At 48.8% G+C, this 20,160-nt stretch overlaps 1 protein-coding gene across 1 annotated transcript in view; it reads left to right on the top strand.

Moving 5' to 3' along the window:
* The window catches only part of LOC119974319 (cytochrome P450 2J6-like), an 87,769-nt gene extending 68,485 nt beyond the window's left edge, over positions 1-19,284 (top strand). Inside the window, 3 exon segments of the mRNA XM_038813091.1 lie at positions 12,625-12,812; positions 13,434-13,575; positions 18,123-19,284. Of these exon segments, the coding sequence (XP_038669019.1) occupies positions 12,625-12,812; positions 13,434-13,575; positions 18,123-18,304 (512 nt within the window). The 3' untranslated portion in view covers positions 18,305-19,284.
* The last annotated feature ends 876 nt before the right edge of the window (positions 19,285-20,160 follow it).

Genomic DNA, 20,160 nt, shown 5'->3' with positions numbered 1-20,160 from the left:
GGCAAGGTTGAGAAGGCGAGGCCTTCAGCACCCACAATGGAGATTGGATGTAGGTCTGTCAGCGGATGAGAAGAATTATTTGGAGATAAATGATATGGGGACGTTTCGGCAGCAACATTATGGGAAGCGCTGAAGGCAGTGGTTAGGGGGAGCTAATTTTGATACGGGATCGCAGGGATAAGGTGGAGTGGGCAGAGATGGATAGGCTGGTTAGGGAAATACTCCAGATGGACAGAAGGTATTCTGAAGCCTCGGAGGCGGGGCTGTTGAAGGAGCAGCAGAAGCTGCAGATGGAGTTTGGTCTGATATCCACAGGCAAGGCGGTGGGGCAGTTGAGGTAGGGACTGTATACGAGTCTGGTGAGAAGGCCAGTAGGATGCTAGCACACCAGCTCAGGAAAAGGGAGGCAACCAGGGTGATAGGAAGAGTGAAGGACAGAGAGGGGAACACGGTCTTGGACCCAACGGGGGTGAGTGGGGTGTTCAAGGAGTTTTACAGTCGGTTGTACGAATCGGAGCCCCCAGCTGGGGTGGAGGGGATGAGGCAGTTTTTGGAAGGGTTGAAATTTCCAACAGGAAATTTCAAAGGAAGGCATGGTGGAGGGGTATAAAATAAATGGAAATATATAAAAATAATAAATATAAAAATATTTTTTGTTTGGGAGCCCTGATCAGGATTGTAGAAGTAGTCGAGGGATTGGAGACCATGCAGTCGGGCAAGGCCACGGTACCGGATGGCTACCCAGTGAATTTTACAAGAGATTCTCTGGGATGCTGGGCCCGCTGATGGTGAGGGCATTTAATGTCCCATTAAATGCATCGGCATTTAGTGAGGAGATTGGTCTGTATGACCCACATTACTCTGGATCCTTCTCCCGCTTCAGGATCAATGAGATCGAAGCCTTCTTCCCACAACAACGTCACAGGCTTCGATCTCATTGATCCTGAAGTGGGAGAAGGATCCCGAGTAATGTGGGTCATACAGACCAATCCCCCTACTGAATGCCGATGCCAAATTGCTGGCCATAATTCTGGCCTCGAGGGTAGAGGACTGTGTTCCGGGGGGTGGTAGGGGAAGGTCAGACGGGGTTTGTTAAAGGCAGGCAGCTAACGGCCAATGTTAGAAGGCTCCTGAATGTGATCATGATGCCCTCCGAGGGGGAGGGGAGTGAGGCAGAGGTGGTGGTCACTATGGACGCAGAGAAGGCCTTCGACCGGGTGGAATGGGATTATCTGTGGGAGGTCCCGGGACGGTTTGGGTTTGGGCAGGGCTTTATTGACTGGGTTCATTAGCTGACTAGGCACCAGTGGCGAGTGTGTGAGTTCGGACTACTTTAGACTGCACCGGGGGACAAGGCACGGATGTTCCCTCTCCCCGCTGCTGTTTGCGTCAGCTATAGAGCCATTGGCGATGGCGCTGGGAGCATCAAAGGACTGGAAGGAGCGAGTCTGGTGAGGGGGGGGGGGGGTAGGGGTGGTGGATGGAACACAGGGTCTCGTTCTATGCAGGCGACCTACTCCTACATATTTCTGACCCATTAGGTGGGATGGGGGAGATTATGCGGATCTGAGGGGAATTTGGCCGGTTCTCTGGGTACAAATTGAATGCGGGTAAAAGCGAGGTTTTTGTGATCCAGGCAAGGGGGCAGGAGACTGGAGGAGTTGCCGTTCAAACGGGTGGGAGGGAGTTTTCACTACTTAGGTATTCAGGTGGCACGGGGATGGGAGCAGCTACATAAATGAGATCTGGGTCGTTTAGTTGAACAAATGAAGGAGGACTTTCAGAGGTGGGACTTGCTCACGTTATCACTGGCAGGCAGGGTATAGACCGTAAAAATGACGGTCCTCCTGCGATTTTTGTTTCTTTTCCGGTGCCTGCCTATTTCAATGCCAAAGGTTTTTTTTAAGCAGGTGAATAGGGTGGTATCTGGGTTTCTGTGGGCAGGTAAAGCCCCGTGAGTAAAGAAAGTATTGTTGGAGCAGAGCCAAGGGAATTGGGGGTGGGGGAGTGGGGGGTCGGTGAGCGCTGGCGCTGCCGAACTTTAGGAACTACTCCTGGGTGGCAAATATAGCCATGATTAGGAAATGGGGAAGGGGTCGGTTTGGGAGCAGGTGGAGGCAGCCTCATGTGAGGGCATAGGTTTCGGGGCATTGGTAACGGTTCCTCTACTGTTCTCGCCGACCCGGTACTCCACAAGCCCAGTGGTAATGGCGGCCCTGAGGGTCTGGGGGCAGTGGCGGAAGCATATGGGAGTGGAGGGAGCATCGGTGTGGGCTCCAATTTGTGGTAATCGCCGGTTTGTTGCAGGGAGGATGGATGGGGGGATTTCAAAGGTGACAGAGAACAGGGATTGAGAGGTTGGTGGATCTCTTTATTGATGGGAGCTTTCCATGTTTAGAGGATTTGGAGGAGGAGTTTGAATTGCCGGGAGGGAATGGGTTTCAGTATCTGAGACGTAAGGGATTTTGTGCAAAGGCAGGTTTCAACCTTTCAACTTCTACCGCCGCAGGGGATACAGGGCGAGGTAGTTTCCAAAATGGGGGTGGGGGAGGGGAAGTTATCGGAAATCTGTAAAGAACCTATGGAGTGGGAGGAAACCCAGACAGATGAGATAAAAGGTGTGGTGAATGTAACTTAGTAATTCACACTGTATTTACCAATACCATTGTAAGCACAGTAGCGTTATCCGACCACTAGGGGGAGTAGCTCTGGGAATGCTCAGGAGTTTGTATAGGGTTCCACCCTTGGCTCCGCCCACGACTCCTCCCCCTGGACTGCTGTATAAATACCCTTGTCCAGAGCCAGCCTGCAGTTCATCGAGAGTTCAACGGGTAACAGGCTGGCTCTGCAGTAAGTAGATTAAAACCACTGTTCATATCTTAAAGCACGTGTCAAGTGAATTGATGGTTCCATCAATTTAATCTACTTAAGAACAGTCAGGATCGATCATGGAATCAGCCCTCAAGCCTGGACACCTGGAACTCGACCCACAGGATGCAGAGGCAAAAGAAATCTTCTCCCACTGGCTGCGGTGCTTTAAGGCCTACCTGGCAGAAGCGAGCACAGCCGAAACAACTGAGGAACAGAAGTTAAGTCTACTGCACGCGAGGGTGAGCCACAGAATCTCTACGCAACTAAACTCGGCGGGTTCATATACTGCAGCGCTAGCGATACTCGATAAGTTGTATGTAAGGCCCATTAACGAAGTTTACGCACACCATGTGTTCACGACTCGCCGCTAGCGGCCTACAGAATCACTTGCCGAATTTTTAAGAGAGCTCAATAATCTATCAAATGACTGTAACTATCAAGCAGTTACCGCGGCTGAACATAGAGAACTTGCTGTACGCGATGTTTTTGTAACGGGCCTCAGGTCAAATTATGTGCGCCAATGACTGCTGGAAAAGGGGGCCCAAGACTTAGAAACAACTGCGGAAATTGCTACCACGATGGAGGTCTCCTTCCGCAGCCTCACCTCATTCCCCGCGGACCCTGCGACCCAATCATGGGCCCCCGACCAGCGACTCCCCCAGGCCTGTGCCACGCGGCCGCCCAGCCACCATGCTGCCCCAGCCAGCCAATATGCTGCTCCAGCCAGCCACTATGCTGCTCCAACCTGCCATTTCTGCGGCCAGAATCAGCACTCGCGGCAGCACTGCCTGGCCCGCAACGTGACCTGCAGCAGCTGCAGGCGGAAAGGCCACTACTCGAGAGTCTGCCTCGCAAAAAGGGCCCCAGCTTCCAACTCCCCAGCAGCACAAAGTAATTGCTCCCCACACCCGCAGACCCAAAACGCTGCGGCCTGTGCCCCGACCACGCCACATGCGACTCATGGGGGCCGCCATCTTGGACGCCATCTTCCTCGCTGCCCGCCATGTGCGATCCACGGGCCAGACCTGCATCTCCACACTCGGACAACTCATCGGAAGAGTACGACCTCCCCGGGTGCTCGTCACGCGGCCCGCAACTCCGCGCAGTCACCCTGGATCAATCACGCCCAAAGCATCTGCAAAATTCGATGGCAGAGGTCCAAATCAACGGGTACAACACGCCATGCCTTTTCGACTCCGGGAACACTGAAAGCTTCATACACCCAGATCTGGTAAGACGCTGTTCGCTCCCCGTTTTCCCCGTGCGGCAAACTATCTCGCTCGCTTCAGGCTCCCATTCTGTCCAGATCCAGAAGCGCACCGCCGCGACACTCACAATCCGAGGCGCAAGCTACACAAAATTTCAACTCTACGTTTTGCCCGACCTCTGCGCGCCACTCTTATTAGGCCTAGATTTTCAGTGTAACCTTAAGTGCCTCACCCTCAGCTTCGGCGGGCCGCTGCCCCCACTCACTATCTGCAGCCTCGCTACGCTGCGAATCTCCCCCCCCTCCTCTCTTCGCCAATCTCACAAAGGACTGTAAACCCGTAGCCACTTGTAGCAGGCGATACAGCCTGCAGGATAGGGTATTTATCAGATCAGAGGTCCGAAGGTTTCTCAGTGAGGGGATTATAGAGGCCAGCAATAGTCCCTGGAGAGCTCAGGTGCGGTCGTTAAGACCGGGGGAAAATTTCGCATGGTTGTCGACTATAGTCAGACCATAAATAGATTTACGCTCCTCGATGCGTATCCCCTCCCCAGGATTGCAGACATGGTAAATCAGATCGGCCAGTATCGGCTCTTTTCCACGGTGGATCTGAAGTCTGCATACCACCAGCTCCCAATCCGCCCGGAGGACCACCACTACACGGCGTTCGAGGCCGATGGCTGCCTCTTCCATTTCCTCCGGGTCCCCTTCGGCGTCACTAATGGGGTCTCGGTGTTCCAACGAGCAATGGACCGAATAGTGGACCAGTACGGGCAGCGGGCCACGTTTCCGTACTTGGACAATGTCACCATCTGCGGCTATGACCAGCAGAACCACGACGCCAACCTCTACCGTTTTCTCCAGATGGCTCAGAAATTAAACCTCACTTATAAGAAGGAGAAATGCGTTTTCCACACAAACAGACTGTCCATCCTCGGCTACGTCGTGGAAAACGAAGTTCTGGGCCCAGACTCGGACCGTATGCGCCCCGAGGGCTCTGCTGCCTGTAGTTCCTAAAATTAGGGTTAGGGTTAGAACTCCCCCTCCCCCATTGCCCCAAGGCCCTCAAATGGTGCTTGGGCTTCTTCTCCTACTACGCCCAGTGGGTCCCTGATTATGCGGACAAAGCCCGCCCACTCTTCAAGGCCACACGCTTTCCCCTGTCAGCTGAGGCATGCCAGGCCTTCAACTGCATCAAGAAGGACATCGCCAAAGCGGCCATGCTTTGGCGATGTCCTCTCCATTCCAGGTTGAGAGCAACACCTCAGAGGTAGCTCTAGCAGCCACACTAAATCAGGCAGGGAGACCAGTCGCATTTTTCGCCCATACCCTCTCCGCTTCAGAGCTTCGACACTCCTCAGTCGAGAAAGAAGCACAAGCCATTGTGGAGGCTATTCATTGCTGGAGGCACTACCTCGCAGGTAGGAGGTTCACCCTCATCACCGACCAAAGATCGGTTGCCTTTATGTTTGATAACTCGCAAAGGGGTAAAATAAAAAATGATAAAATTCTTCGGTGGAGGATCGAACTCTCCACCTATAGCTACGATATTAAGTATCGACCCAGGAAGCTCAACGAGCCTCCGGATGCCCTATCCCGCGGGACATGCGCCAGCGCGCAGATTGACTGACTGAAAGTCATCCACAACGACCTCTGCCACCCGGGGGTCACCCGGCTCGCCCACTACATCAGAGCCCGAAACCTGCCTTTCTCCAACGAGGAGGTAAAAGCGGTCACCAGGGACTGCCCGATCTGTGGGGAGTGCAAACCGCTCTTCTATAGACCAGACAGGGCCCACCTGGTCAAGGCTTCTAGGCCCTTTGAACGCCTCGCGATTGATTTCAAAGGGCCACTCCCCTCAACTAACAAGAACGTTTACTTTCTAAACGTCGTAGATGAGTTCTCCCGATTCCCTTTTGCCATCCCGTGCCCCGACATGACCTCCCACAGTCATTAGGGCCCTGCATAGCATCTTCACCCTGTTTGGGTTCCCCAGCTACATGCACAGCGACCAGGGTTCACCCTTCATGAGCGACGAGCTGCGTCAGTACCTGCTCGACAAGGGCATTGCCTCGAGTAGGACTACCAGCTACAACCCCAGTGGGAACGGGCAGGTGGAGAGGGAGAACGCGACGGTCTGGAAGACCGTCCTACTGACCCTCTGGTCTCGAAAGCTCCAAGTCTCCCAGTGGCAGGAAGTCCTCCCAGACGCGCTCTACGCTATTAGGTCCCTCTTATGCACAGTGACCAATCAGACCCCTCACGAGAGGCTCTTCATTTTTCCAGGGGCACTACCATGGGGGTCTCACTTCCGGCATGGCTGAGGACATCGGGCCCGGTACTCCTGAGGAAACACATCAGGGCACACAAAACCGACCCCCTTGTTGAGAAGGTGCGCCTGCTCCACTCCAACCCCCTGTACACCTTCGTCGAGTTCCCTGACGGCCGTCAGGACACAGTATCCCTCCGGGATCTGGCACCAGCCGGATCCAGCGCCCCCTCTACCCCCACAGAAGGACCCCTCACCCTACACCCCATGCTGCCGCCCCCTCGCGCTCCCGAGCCCACGAGCTCGCTCCACCAGTTCCATGCACCTGCGCCGGCCAGCCCCCAGCGCCCCCAGTCCCCGGTCGAACTAGGAGAGTATGAAGCTCGGACACAACCCTCCCTGGAGTCCGCCATCGTACCCCAGCACACAACACTCATCCAGCCACCGCAAGAGGCTGCAACCCCGGTGCTCCGCAGATCACAGCGGACAGTTCGACCACCGGACAGACTTACTTTGTAGATCACCACCCCCGCCGGACTTGATTTTTTTGCAGGGGGTGAATGTGGTGAATGTAACTTAGTAATTCACACTGTATTTACCAATACCATTGTAAGCGCATTAGCGTTATCCGACCACTAGGGGGAGTAGCTCTGGGAATGCTCAGGGGTTTGTACAGGGGTTCCACCTTGGCTCCGCCCATGACTCCTCCCCCTGGACTGCTGTATAAATACCCTTGTCCAGAGCCAGCCTGCAGTTCATTGAGAGTTCAACTGGTAACAGGCTGGCTCTGTATTAAGTAGATTAAAACCACAGTTCATATCTTAAAGCACGTGTCTAGTGAATTGATGGTTCCATCAAAAGGTAAATGGGAAGATGAGCTGGGTAGGGGTTAGAGGCGGGCCTGTGAGAGGATGCTCTGAGCAGAGTCAACACAGTAAGGTTAAGGGGGGGGGGGGTTGTTGGGTTACGGGTATAGGGTGGATACGTGGGTTGAGTAGGGTGATCATTGCTCGGCACAACATCGAGGGCCGAAGGGCCTGTTCTGTGGTGTACTGTTCTATGTTCTATGTTCTATCATCATCATGTGCCAGGGTCAGCCTGATACAATTCAAGGTTCACCAGGCACACATGACGGTGACCCGGATGAGCAGGATTTTTGGGGTGGAGGACAGGCGTGTGAGGTGTGCAGGAGAACCCGCAAATCATGTCCACATGTTTTGGACATGCCTGAAGCTTAGGGAATTCTGGCAGCGATTTGCGGATGTCATGTCCACGGTACTAAAATCAAGGATGGCGCCGAGTCCAGAGGTGGCGATTTTTGGAGTGTCGGAAGACCCGGAAGTCCAGGGGGTGAGAGTGGCTGACATTTTGCCCTTTGCCTCCTTGATATCCCGGAGACGGATATAATTAGCGTGAAGGGACTCAAAGCCCCCAAAATCAGGGGTTTGGGTGAGCAACATGGCTGGGTTTCTCAGACTTGAGAATATTAAGTTTGCCCTGAGAGGATCAACGTTCGGGTTCGTCCGGAGTTGGCAGCCATTTATCGACTTCTTCGGGGAAAACTAAACTATCAGCAGATTCAATAAGGGGGTAAGGGGGGAGGGGAGGGTAGGGGTGAGTTAGGTTATTTTATGTTTAGATTAATAATAATCACTTATTGTCACAAACAGGCAGTGAAGTTACTGTGAAAAGCCCCTAGTTGCCACATTCCGGCGCCTGTTCAGGAAGGCCGGTACGCGAATTGAACCCACGCTGCTGGTGTTGTTTTGCATTACAAGCCAGCTATTTAGCCCGCTGTGCTGAACCAGCATTCAGTTAGGTGGAAACAGTGTGAGATGGAGGAATGTGTTACGCACTGAACTATGATTACGTTTGTATCTTTTATTATTATAAATTGTTTGTTAAAAAAAAAGAGGTGAGGCCTTCATGAATAACCGCATCCGGTAAAGGAATTGAACCCGCACTGTTGGTCTCGCTCTGCATGACAAACCAGCTATCCAGCCAACTGAGCTAAACCAGCTTTCATTTGGAAGCTGTGCTTTACTTTTCAAAAGAATTTCCCCATTAAGGGGCAATTAGCATGGCCAATCCACCTACCCTGCAAATCTTTAGGTTGTGGAGGTGAGACCCACGCAGACACAGGGAGAATGTGAAAACTCCACACGGGCCGTGACCTGGGGCTGGGATTGAACCCAGGATGTTGGCACCGTGATACAGCTGTGCTAACCACTGCGGCCACCATGCAGCTGGAAGTAGTGTTGTACAGAATGTTATGACCTTAAAAACCTGGATCACAAAAGGAGGCTTTCAGCCACTGTTGCCTGTACTGGTTCTTTGAAAGAGCAGCTGTGGTTAGTCCCAACTTTTGTGTCTGTAAAGCTGCAAGTTTATCATGCTTAAATATTTATTAATGTAATCAGTTTCCAGTATCCTTGCAGGTCAAGTATTCCAGACCCTGTTAAGTCTGATTGAAAAAATATATTTTTGTCTCCCCATTAGGTCGTTTGCCAGTGAGTTTGGCTTTGAGTTATTGAATAAAGGCAGGAGGTGTGAGACCTGCCCTTTTGCCTCCTGTCGCCTCACTGTCCACGGCCCAAAATGTTCCTTTCAGATGAAGCAGCAATTTATGTCTACTCCTTTAAAGCTAGCCTGCTCTATTTGCTGCTCCGAATGTGGCCTCCACCACAACACAAATTGGGTGGCTGCTTTGTGGAACTCTTCCACCAGTCCACACGCATGACCCCGAGCCTCCAGTGGCCTTTTGTTTTCATTCTCCACCTTACTCTCACACTGACATCTCTGTCCTCGGCATGCTGCACTGTTCTTGGGAAGCTCTACATAAGCTGATGGGACAACACCTCATCTTTCGATTAACAGCCTCCTGGACCAACACTGAGTTCAACAATTTCCGACCATAAACCCTCTCCCCAATTTTGTTTCGTTGTTTCTTGTTTTGATTTTCTTCCATCAGGCAGCAGCACGTCTGCCCTCGGTATATCTTTTGTTTCCTTTCTTGTCCCGTCTCCATTCCCTTTGGCCCTGGGTGACTAACCTTTCCCTCATTCAATCTCTCCTGTCTTCCAGAACCCAATCACACATCTTTCTATGTCCTTATCCCACCTATTCAAAATCTATAACTTCTTTAAACTTTTCTGATGAAAGGTCACAAGGCTGAAAAGTTAACTTTGGTTGAATTTTCTCAGGGTGGTGGGGGCTCACCTCCCACCTTCCGAAGATTTGATGAGGGACACATGACTCTCGACTCCGACTGTCCCGCATCCAATTTACTTCCCTTCACTTGGGAGGAGGTCCTCACCCTGTACATTCCCAGGATCATCCTCCGACCCATCACTGGAGTCATTCTCCCTGGCCTGTGATCCTGTCTCACTCTCTGCAGCCTCAACTGGGTCCCCACTTTATGGACCTAGACTGCAAGTCACAGCACACAACAATTATGAGGGAACCACGCTGTGGCGGACATTGTAATGATGCTCCGGATCAGTCAAGTCACCTGAAGCCCATGTTGAGCAACCTTATGGTCCTTTCCATCACCCTTATGGGTGCATGACTCCCGTTGTAGCTCTCCTCTGCCTCAGTTTTTGGGTGACATGTGGCTGATGACCCTTGTCACCCAGAAGCCAGCCACCCAAATTTGCAGGTGCCGCAAACAGCCTTGGTACTTGGGAATGCCGCAAGATGTATGTATTATGTAAGCTCCCTGGATAACGGGCACAATGTTGTAGAATCTGGGCCCTGTTGTCAGAGACAATCTGTACATTCATCAAGTCGTGCCCCTTTCTGTTGATGAAAGTTCAGAACCCCGACCGAGTCCTGAAATTAACCGAAGGCATGGAAGTTGAGGATCACTGTGACCTTCAAAGCCATCAACGTAGGGTGACCCCACCCCCGTCCCCCCCCATGCATTTGGAGGCAAGTTCAGGAGCTATCATATTGCAGAGAGGTGTCACTGTGCACCTGGAGAGGTGGAGCCTCCTGCAGCACTTGACCTCCAACATTTGCAGGGGGTCGGTACACTGCCTGTGTACTCTGGGCAATGGTGTCTTCAACATCCCTCCTACCTTGGCCTCCCTGCTGGCCCTGCACCAACTGGGCCTGTGCCTCTCCTCTCACAGGTCTCTGCCTGGGACACTGCCTGCACTCACCTGGATTCCCCCCATCTCCCTCTTCCACATCAGAGGAGGTCCCAGCAGCAGAGTGCACTCTCCCCATTGGATCAGATGTAGACGACCAGTACTTTGCCAATGATGGAACATTATCCTCCAATCCTCAGGGACTTCTCGGGAAGTCCTGTAACGCTGAAAGTCATGCTCCACTTGTTAAACTAAAACTAGGAAACTCAAGCTAAACTCAATACTCACACAGCTCCGAACTCTATCAGAAAGAAACTGCTCCTACTCTGGGGGCCTTGTGTCCCACCCTTGGATGAGGGGGTGAAAGAAAAGCACAATGAGGACCCACCAGTTTTGCCCATGTGATGAGCTAAAACTTACATAAGCAGTGCAAAACCCATATTAATTGGGCTTTTAATGGCCTTAATTGGCCCCTTGTCAGCAGGCAGAAGCGCGATATCGTCGGGAAACGCTCCCGATGTCTTTTTGCACCATTTAATGCACTTCCGGGTCAGCCGCATACTCAGTCCAGCCACGTAAAATCTGGCCAATCTCTGTTTCCAGGGGTATGCTGACAACACTCCACTGTACCTCATCACCACCTGTATTCACTCCTGCATTAACTCTAAGCTGTCAGACTGCTTGTCCCAACATACAGTCCTGGACGAGCAGACATTTCTCCATTTAAATATTGGGAAAATTGAAGGTATTATCTTTGCTGTCTCATCAATGACTCCATCCCTCTCCCTGACATCTTCCTGAGGCTAAATCAGACTGTTCATACACTCAGTGTTATAGGTGACCCCGCAACGAATGTCATCACTCAGACCGCCTGGCAGATGATGAAATTTATATTAAATAAAAATCTGGAAGTGAAAAGACCATGAAACCATTGTTAATTGTTATTAAAAAAACATCTGGTTCACTAATGTTCTTTAGTGAAGAAAATCTGTTGCCCTTGCATGGCCTGGCCTACACGTGACTCCAGATCCATAGCAATGTGATTGACTCTGATTTCTAAATGCTCTCAGGGATGAGCAATAAATGCTGGCCCAGCCAGCGATGTCCACATCCCATGAACGAATAGAAAAACTTACCTGACATTGCCTGACTCCACCCTCCCTCAGCTGTTCTGCTGCTGAAACCCTCATTCATGCCTTTGTTACACCTTGACTATTTTAACACACTGCTGGCTGCCCACATTCTGTTAATTGTATCAATTGAAGTTATGTACATACAGCTGGGGGAATGCCTCGATTGGATGTTTACGTGAGCATGTTTACAAAGAGACACATAAATAGAATGGGGGTCAGGAGATATATACCTGTACTGCTTCACACTGTAAATAAACATATTCCAAGAAAGGACTGGCTCTGGTTTCTTTCCTCATCAGCTGGTTATCAGGAGCTTTAATACATTCTGTCCTCTGTAAATATGAGGCCATCCAAAACTCTGCCACCCATTTTCTGACCGCCAAGTTTCATTCACCCATCCCCCACCATGCTCACTGAACTGCACTGACCGCTGACTACAAAATGCCTCAATTGGAAAGTTCCTCTCCTTGTTTGCAAATTCCTCCATGACTAGGCCCATTCTTATCACTGTGATCTCCTCCACCCCAACAACCCTCTGAGATAACTGAGTTCCTCTAATTCCGGCCACTTGAGCATCTACTATTTTATTTGCTCCACCATTGGCAGCTGTGTCCTCAGTTACCCAGGCCCTAAGCTCTGGAATTCACTCTCAAAACCTCTCTGACTCTCTGCCTCACTTTCCTCCGATAAGACATTCCCTAAAACCCACCTCGGAGGCCAAACATTTGGCCATCTGTTCTAATATTTCCTTCTCTCGCTCAGTCCAATATTTTGTTTTATACTCTGCAAAGCATTTCAAGATGGTAAATTAGTAGACATTGAAATTTTACTGATTAAAATGGTCCAATGATCAACAAGATTGCTATTTACTTAAACAGATCATTTGGTATTTAACTCATTGTGACATTGCTGTGCACAAATTAACAGCTGTATTTCCTTTATTATTCCTTTATTGGTGGTAAAACTCTTTGAGCATCTGGACATTGTAGAAGGTGCTAAATAAATACCAGTTTCAACTGATATTGAAAATCTGTCCCTCTTTTGTTTCTGTAGCTAAAGTCCATGAAGAGATTGACAGAGTAATTGGGAAGGAGAGAAAGCCAACGTTGGAAGACCGTGAGGAAATGCCGTACACCAATGCTGTTATCCATGAAACTCAACGCTTAGGGAATATTGCTCCACTTTCACTTCCTCATCAAACATACAGAGATACGGAGGTTATGGGATACACAATCCCTAAGGTAATAAGGGATGTGGGGCAAAGATGTTCATATGGAGTTGGTTGACAGATTTGCATCATCTCATTGAATGATGGTGGAAGAGGCTTCAGGGGCTAAATGGCCGACCCCAGTTTCTATTTTCTTATGTTAATGCTGGGCAAGTGGGAGATTCTGAGTTGGTCACACTGCTTCCTCGATTGCTTAAAGAGCCCAATTTCTCTAAATCCAATACCGTTCCTTGGGTAAAAGAGCAATTCCTGACAGTAAAAGGACTCAGTTGCTCCTATTTATACTTCTCAATCTCTTGTGAGATTGCTCATGGACTGCAGTGAACAGGTAGATGTGATGGTTTATGGTTGAGAGTCTGAAAGCACTTCTGAACCTAGTGAGCTGTAAACACATATCTAAATGTTCAGGAAACTAAGGTGTCAGCAGTGGTCTTGCTCTCAGACTGGATGGTTTAAAAGCCATCTGTCCATGACAGGAGAGAGAGCCATCTTGAGCAGGGAATTATGCTCCTCAATCCAGAAGGATCAATATCCCGCTCTCTGAATAGAAATGTTAGGCTCTTCCTTATTTGCTTTGATGGCCATTTACAAATATAGTCTTGGCTAATGTGTTTCTTATTTAAACACTTTTTAGGGAACAACGGTCATTCCAAACCTTACCTCCGCCATGTTCGATGAGAACATTTGGTCGACTCCACATCAGTTTAATCCGGGTCACTTCCTCAACCCGGAAGGGAAGTTTGTGAAACAGGAAGCCTTCATTCCATTCTCTGCAGGTAATGTAGGATTTGAGGAATCATAAAATTTACTGGAATATACAGCCCTGCATTAATCATGGATGACCATCCATATCTCTATGTAGGATTCAGGGTCTTCCTTGACCTCAAAGAGGATTCCAAAAATTACAATCTAAATTGATGTAAGCTCTCAAAGAATCCCAGTTCTGAAAGAGTTAGTTTTATGTTGACTGAAAGGGGGACAGTAGCGGAATAATAATGTCACTTAATGGAGCAGTAATCTAGTGGCCCAAGCTAATGCTTGTGTGTTCATGGCTCAAATCCTACCACAGCAGCTGGTGAACTTTAAATACAATTAATGTAATCTAGAATATAATGCTAATCTTAGTAATGGTGACCATAAAACGATTAGTGATTGTTCTAAAAGCCCATCTAGTTCACTAATATCCTATAGGGAAGTGTGGTGATGTGCATCACTGTAAATACACAAGGGGTTAATGCAGATACATGCAGACTAGCTAGACATTAGAGGGAGCACCAGAGATATGACACACAGGCACTCATCCAATAGAACAGTTAGATAGGACACAACCAATGGGCATTCACGATACACACATAGGTGACACAACCACAGGAGGGCATTACACCAACCTATATATAAAGGACACCACACACATTCTCTGCCTCTTTCCAGTGGAGACAGTCAGTGAGTAGAGACACAGGGTTGATTTGATATCACTCCCACCACGTTGATTGTAGCAGTCTGGTTAGTCAGTCTGGGTAGCTGTAGTAGGATTAGCAGTAGTGTCGAACCCAAGTTATAGAAGTGTATATAGTTTAATAAACGTGTTGAAGTTATCTCCACGTCTGATCCTTCCTTTGTCAAGTGCACCACAAGGAAGCCGCTTATGCTACACCTAGAGCATAACAAGACATGGTACTATAAGTGAACTGTTTCAATCCGTATAGCCATACCTCAGCGTACAGTGACAACCAGCAATGATACCCAGGCAAGATGTTCAAGTTCCCGGTTCCGCAGCGGCTCCAGTGCCACGCCGATCTCCACGAAAACTGGCGGGCATTCCGGCAAAGGTTTGAACTCTTCCTGGTAGCAGCCGACCTACAAGACGTGGCCGATGCTGAAAAGATAGAGCTTCTGCTCACCATCGCCGGTGCCGGAGCAGAAGAAATCTTTCAAAAATTAAAGTTCTCCGAAAGGCGAAACAGGAGCAACTTCCAGGCAGTCCTGGACAAATTCGACAAATACTGTAAAGAAAACACACTGCAGCCAGCAACAAAAGGTAAGTAAAGCGTTTGTACCATCTAAAGGGGAAACGTCCCAAATCAAAGAAAAAATCTCTTAAAGCCGTAATACAACCCTCTTTCACCTGGAATGACTGCCAAATGCCTCACATTGAACCAGAACATGAAATTTACCTCCAAAGAACGCTGCAACAAGCAGTTAACTACGCCCAAACCAATGATTCTGACCTGGAATACTTCGAGACCGACCTGTATATTTTCTCTGGACCTCGCGAGCCCCATGCCAGCTCCGACGCAGACAGTGATGATATGGTCCTAGAAGACTATGACGAACCTTTCACCTTGGGAGGCTACCCCCATACTAAATCCGACGCAGACGCGGATTCATTCTTCGCATTTGTGGATCTTCAGCCCAGCATCTACGACATCGTGACTCGTGAGTCCAGGATTATGCTGCGGCCTGAAACCAAGCGACAGACAGTGGTACCATCTCACAGACAGTGGCCTGCTGCCAAACAGAGCGTGGTCCACGCACCGCTAAGGGTTCCCGACTCTACAAGAGAAGACACGCAAGACTCCACGCTGTAGTCCTTGCCTGAACAAGAAGTGACTCCAGTGTCACAAGCCTCCACGGTGAGCTCGTGGACAGACTCCATGATTGCAGAAACGCAAGACTCCAGAGTACAGTCCTTGCACGAACAGGAAGTGACTCCAGTGTCACGCGCCTCCACAGCGAGCTCGTGGACAGACTCCACGATAGAAGAAGCGCAAGACTCCAGAGTACAGGCCTTGCACACACAAGACGTGACTTCAGTGTCACCAGCCTCCGCGGCGAGCTCATTGACAGCCCCCACGATAGATGCAACGCAAGAATCCAACCTGCAGTCCTTACAAGAACAAGACCATGAGGGTCTAGCAACCTCCTCAGACCAACTAGCAGCAGACGATGCAAGTCTGCCATTCTCCAGCATACAGCCGGAAGACCATGACAGTCCACCACGCTCCAACGCACAGCAGGACAACCATAACGGTCGATCATGCTCCAGTACAGAACAAGGCGACGGTGACAATCCAAGCCCAAGTGAAGAACAACAGCAAGACAATGACGGTCCACCCACATTGTTTACGCCACCAGATGAAGACTCTGACAATTTACCCAACCCAAGTGAACAGCAAGCAGCTACTGAGGCTCTACCCACGGTATGTGAGACGAGTGACGACAGCATCCCACTTCCCATGCCAGATGTGCAAAGTGACAGACCTCAGCTAGTGTGCACAGAGGCTCTCGACGATCACTATGACACCACTGGTGACACCACGATACTTCCAACCTCATTCGCTCGAACCTCTCTAAAAGTCACTGCATTCCTGCATTTTCTAACTCCAGACGCGCAGCTTCAAGAAATCTCAGCGGACTCCAGTGAACTTGCTAAGACTCCAGACGAGGAGCACCAACGAACCAACACTGACTCGGTTAAAACAGACCGGACTCCAAATGGGGAGCAACCAAACGCCGACTCTGATTCACGTAAGCCGGACTTTACTCCAGACAGCGAGTGCCGCAACCTTAGTGATGGCACGCTCAGGGTGACAGCAGATGCCACAATGACAGGAGATGGATCACTTGACAGTTACACTGGGTCAGTAATAACAAGCAGTGACTACAGTCCGAGAGGAATTCACCAATATTCCCCACAGCCAATGACAGCTTTTTCTGGACAAACCCAGCATTCAGGAATGCAGCAGCCAGCAGTCTATGCAGCATCTTCTCAACCAGGCCAGCATCACGGATTGCCCACGAGTGGAATCAAGACCGAAGGAGGACTACCACAGGCGCAATCTGCACCACAGTCTGAATTCCTTAGTTACATCCCAGGATTGCAAGGTTCTAGTTTCACGCCATCACCAGGTATTTATGGGAACAGTGATTCTGATTCCAAGTCGACGAGCTTCAACAGTTCTCATCAGGATCGCCCTTCCTGCACACCATTTTGCCAAAACCAGCATGTACAGTATTTTCCAGTTTCAACGTATGGCACATACATGAATTATACTGTTAATGGTACCTCTTCAACGCCAACACTTTATTAGCTACGAGGTGCCATCCAACATCACCATCACAAACATCGCAAAAAGAAGGGACTTCAAAACAGACGGCAAAGTGATTTGACCACTTCTTGGTTCCTGTGGCACAGGGACTTTGATGGCGTTCATAAGGACCTGCCACCATCAAATGCACCAACCCACCAAGAGAGACATTTGACCATGATGTTTGATGGTTTTTGGACTCACACAAATTATTTGGACTTATTGTTTCATCACTGTTCCCATGACTTGCATATACCTTAACTTATCTACCTGTTTTGTGTTCAATTTTCTTAAAGTGTACAGAAAATATGTAACACGTAAAAAAGGGGGATGTGGTGATGTGCATCACTGTAAATGCACAAGGGGTTAATGCATATACATGCAGACTAGCTAGATATTAGAGGGAGCACCAGAGACATGACACACAGGCACTCATCTAATAGAACAGTTAGATAGGACACAACCAATGGGCATTCACGATACACACAGAGGTGACACGACCACAGGAGGGCATTACACCAACCTATATATAAAGGACACCACACACATGATCTGCCTCTTTCCAGTGGAGACAGTCAGTGAGTAGAGACACAGGGTTGATTTGATATCACTCCCACCACGTGGATTGTAGCAGTCTGGTTAGTCAGTCTGGGTAGCTATAGTAGGATTAGCAGTAGTATCGAACCCAAGTTATAGAAGTGTATATAGTTTAATAAACATGTTGAAGTTATCTCCATGTCTGATCCTTCCTTTGTCAAGTGCACCACAAGGAAGCCGCTTATGCTACACCTAAAGCATAACAAGACAGGAAGGAAATGCCTTCCTTACCCGGTATGGCCTACATGTGGCTCCAAACCCACAGTAATGTGACTGACTCTGAACCACCCTCTGAAACAGCCTAGCAAGCCCCTCAGTGTTCTAAACCACTACAGACAACCCATCAGGCAGACTGCAGCGGTCCAAGCTCACCACCAAATGCAATGCTCATGGGCAATTAGGGATGGGTAACAAATGCTGGCCTTGTCCGCAATAGCCACATTCCATGAAGAAAGGTTTAAAAATTGAGTTTTTAAAATGTTGAAAATGGCTCTGAGAGAGGTTGGATGCTGTGGGGTGATGTCAGAGTGGGATTAAGGCTGTGAGGGAACCAGTCACTGTTCAATCAGCGTAACCCTGTAGTGACCTTCCAACCTCACTCCTGCAGTCTCTAACTACTCTCGTTCCTCGCCCGGCAGGTCGTCGTGTGTGTCTGGGGGAGCAGCTGGCAAAGGCCGAACTCTTCCAGTTCTTCACGTCCATGTTCCAACAATTCACATTCCACCTCCCGGAAAACGAACCAACACCAAGCTACACAGACGCCAAATATGGAATTACCCTGAGCCCACTTCCTTATCGACTGTGTGCTAAACCTAGATAAGGTGTAAGGGAGTTAAGGAGCAGTGAGGAGAGATGCATCTTCTTCAATTTCAAACTAATCTAATCATTAATTGGTATCGATTCTCTTAATTGTGAAATTCTAACAGTTGTGTATTGTTTTGGGATGTAGTTTTCTCATGAACATGCTAATGGTGCACCGGATCATGGCTCCCTTGTGTCTCGAACCTAAATCCTCATCCAGCCAAGTCCACCTGCCAGAAGATGGACAATGATAGCAGAATGATCAGGTTACTGCTTTAGTAATCCAGACACCAAACTAATGCTCTGGAATAACTAATTCAAATCTCATGAAGTCTCATGGCATCAGGACAAAGATGGGAAAGGAAACTTCCTGCTGTTAACCACTTTACCACAGGAACATAGGATTTCGGAGCAGTAATAGATAATTCAACCCTTCAAGTCTGCTCTGCCATTCAATTAGATCATGGCTGATCTCTTCCTCGTCTCAAGGCCACATCCCCAACTGTTGCCCATATCCTTTAAAGCTGTTTTTTTGTCAGAAATATATCTATCTCCTTCTTGAAAACATTTAATGGCTCAGACTTCACCGCACTGTGGGGCAGCGAGTTCCACAAATTCACCACCCTCTGCAAGAAGTAGTTCCTCCTCATCTCAGTTTTAAATCTATCGACTCTCAACCTATATCTGTGACCTCTCGCTCTAGATTTCCCTACAAGAGGGAACATTTGGTTGATGTTTACTTTATCAATCCCATTTAGTATTGTATACACTTCGATTAGATCCCCTCTCATTCTTCTAAATTATAGCAAGTGTGAGCCCAACCTATTTAATCTCTCCTCATTCATCAACCCTTTCCTCCCTGGTATCAATCTGGTGAACCTCCTCTGAATTGTCTCCAATGCCATCCTTCCTCAAATAAGGAGACCAAAACTGGACACAATACTCCAGTTGTGGTCTTGCCAACACCCTATACAACTGAAACAACACTTCTCTACTTTTATAACCCAGTCCTTTTGCAATAAACCCTAACATTCCATTTTTTATTACATGCTGTACCTGTATACTGACTTTCTGAGATTCATGATCAAAGACATCCAGATCCCTCTGCCCAGGCACATATTGAATCTGCTTTTCATTTAGATAATAACTTGCCTTTCTATTTTTTCGACCAAAATTAATAACCTCAGACTTATCTACATTAAACTTCATCTGCCAACCTTTGCCCCAATCGCCTAGCCAATCTATATCTATCTGCAAAATTTGAATCTCCTCTTCACTGCCTGCTTTCCCACCTATTTTAGTATCACCCGCAACTGTTGCTAGGCTTGCAGATCATTTATATAACTTGTAAATAGTTGATGTTGTTGCTCGTTCTGGGTGAGTGTGCTTAACACTCAATTTGGCTCTGTTTCGTTACTTAGCTCTGGAGTCGCCAGGTATCGTTAAGATACCGCCACAAGTTTCAAGGTTAAGTTCAAAGCAATAAAACCATACACCAATTAGTAAGTTCAAACAATTGAGTTTATTATAATACAATTATAATACTACCCATGCACACGCTAAGAGGATTAAACTATTCCTACCGCTAAATAAACCAATACTTATCTCAAGGGAACTGCCGGATCAGGGGACAAGGCCTCTTGCTCTGCTCTGGTCTGCAGACTTCAGGTTGGTATGGGTTAAAGGATGTCAGGAGTGTCTATCTCTGGTAGCGATCGTTGTGAGATGACTTGCTGGCGGCTGCTGTCCCAAACCTCTCCTCTCTCTCGTTCAAGGTCTTCTTTGGCAAAAGCTGGTTGATATGCTGGTCCAGAGAGGAGGGCTGGTTAAGAAGAATGAACTATATGTGGGACCTGTCTTTTATAGGTCCCAGGG

Source organism: Scyliorhinus canicula, chromosome 12 (assembly GCF_902713615.1).
Source record: "Scyliorhinus canicula chromosome 12, sScyCan1.1, whole genome shotgun sequence".
NCBI lineage: Eukaryota > Metazoa > Chordata > Chondrichthyes > Carcharhiniformes > Scyliorhinidae > Scyliorhinus > Scyliorhinus canicula.
Note: the sequence above shows the minus strand (reverse complement) of the source record. Positions and strands in the feature narration are given on the sequence as shown.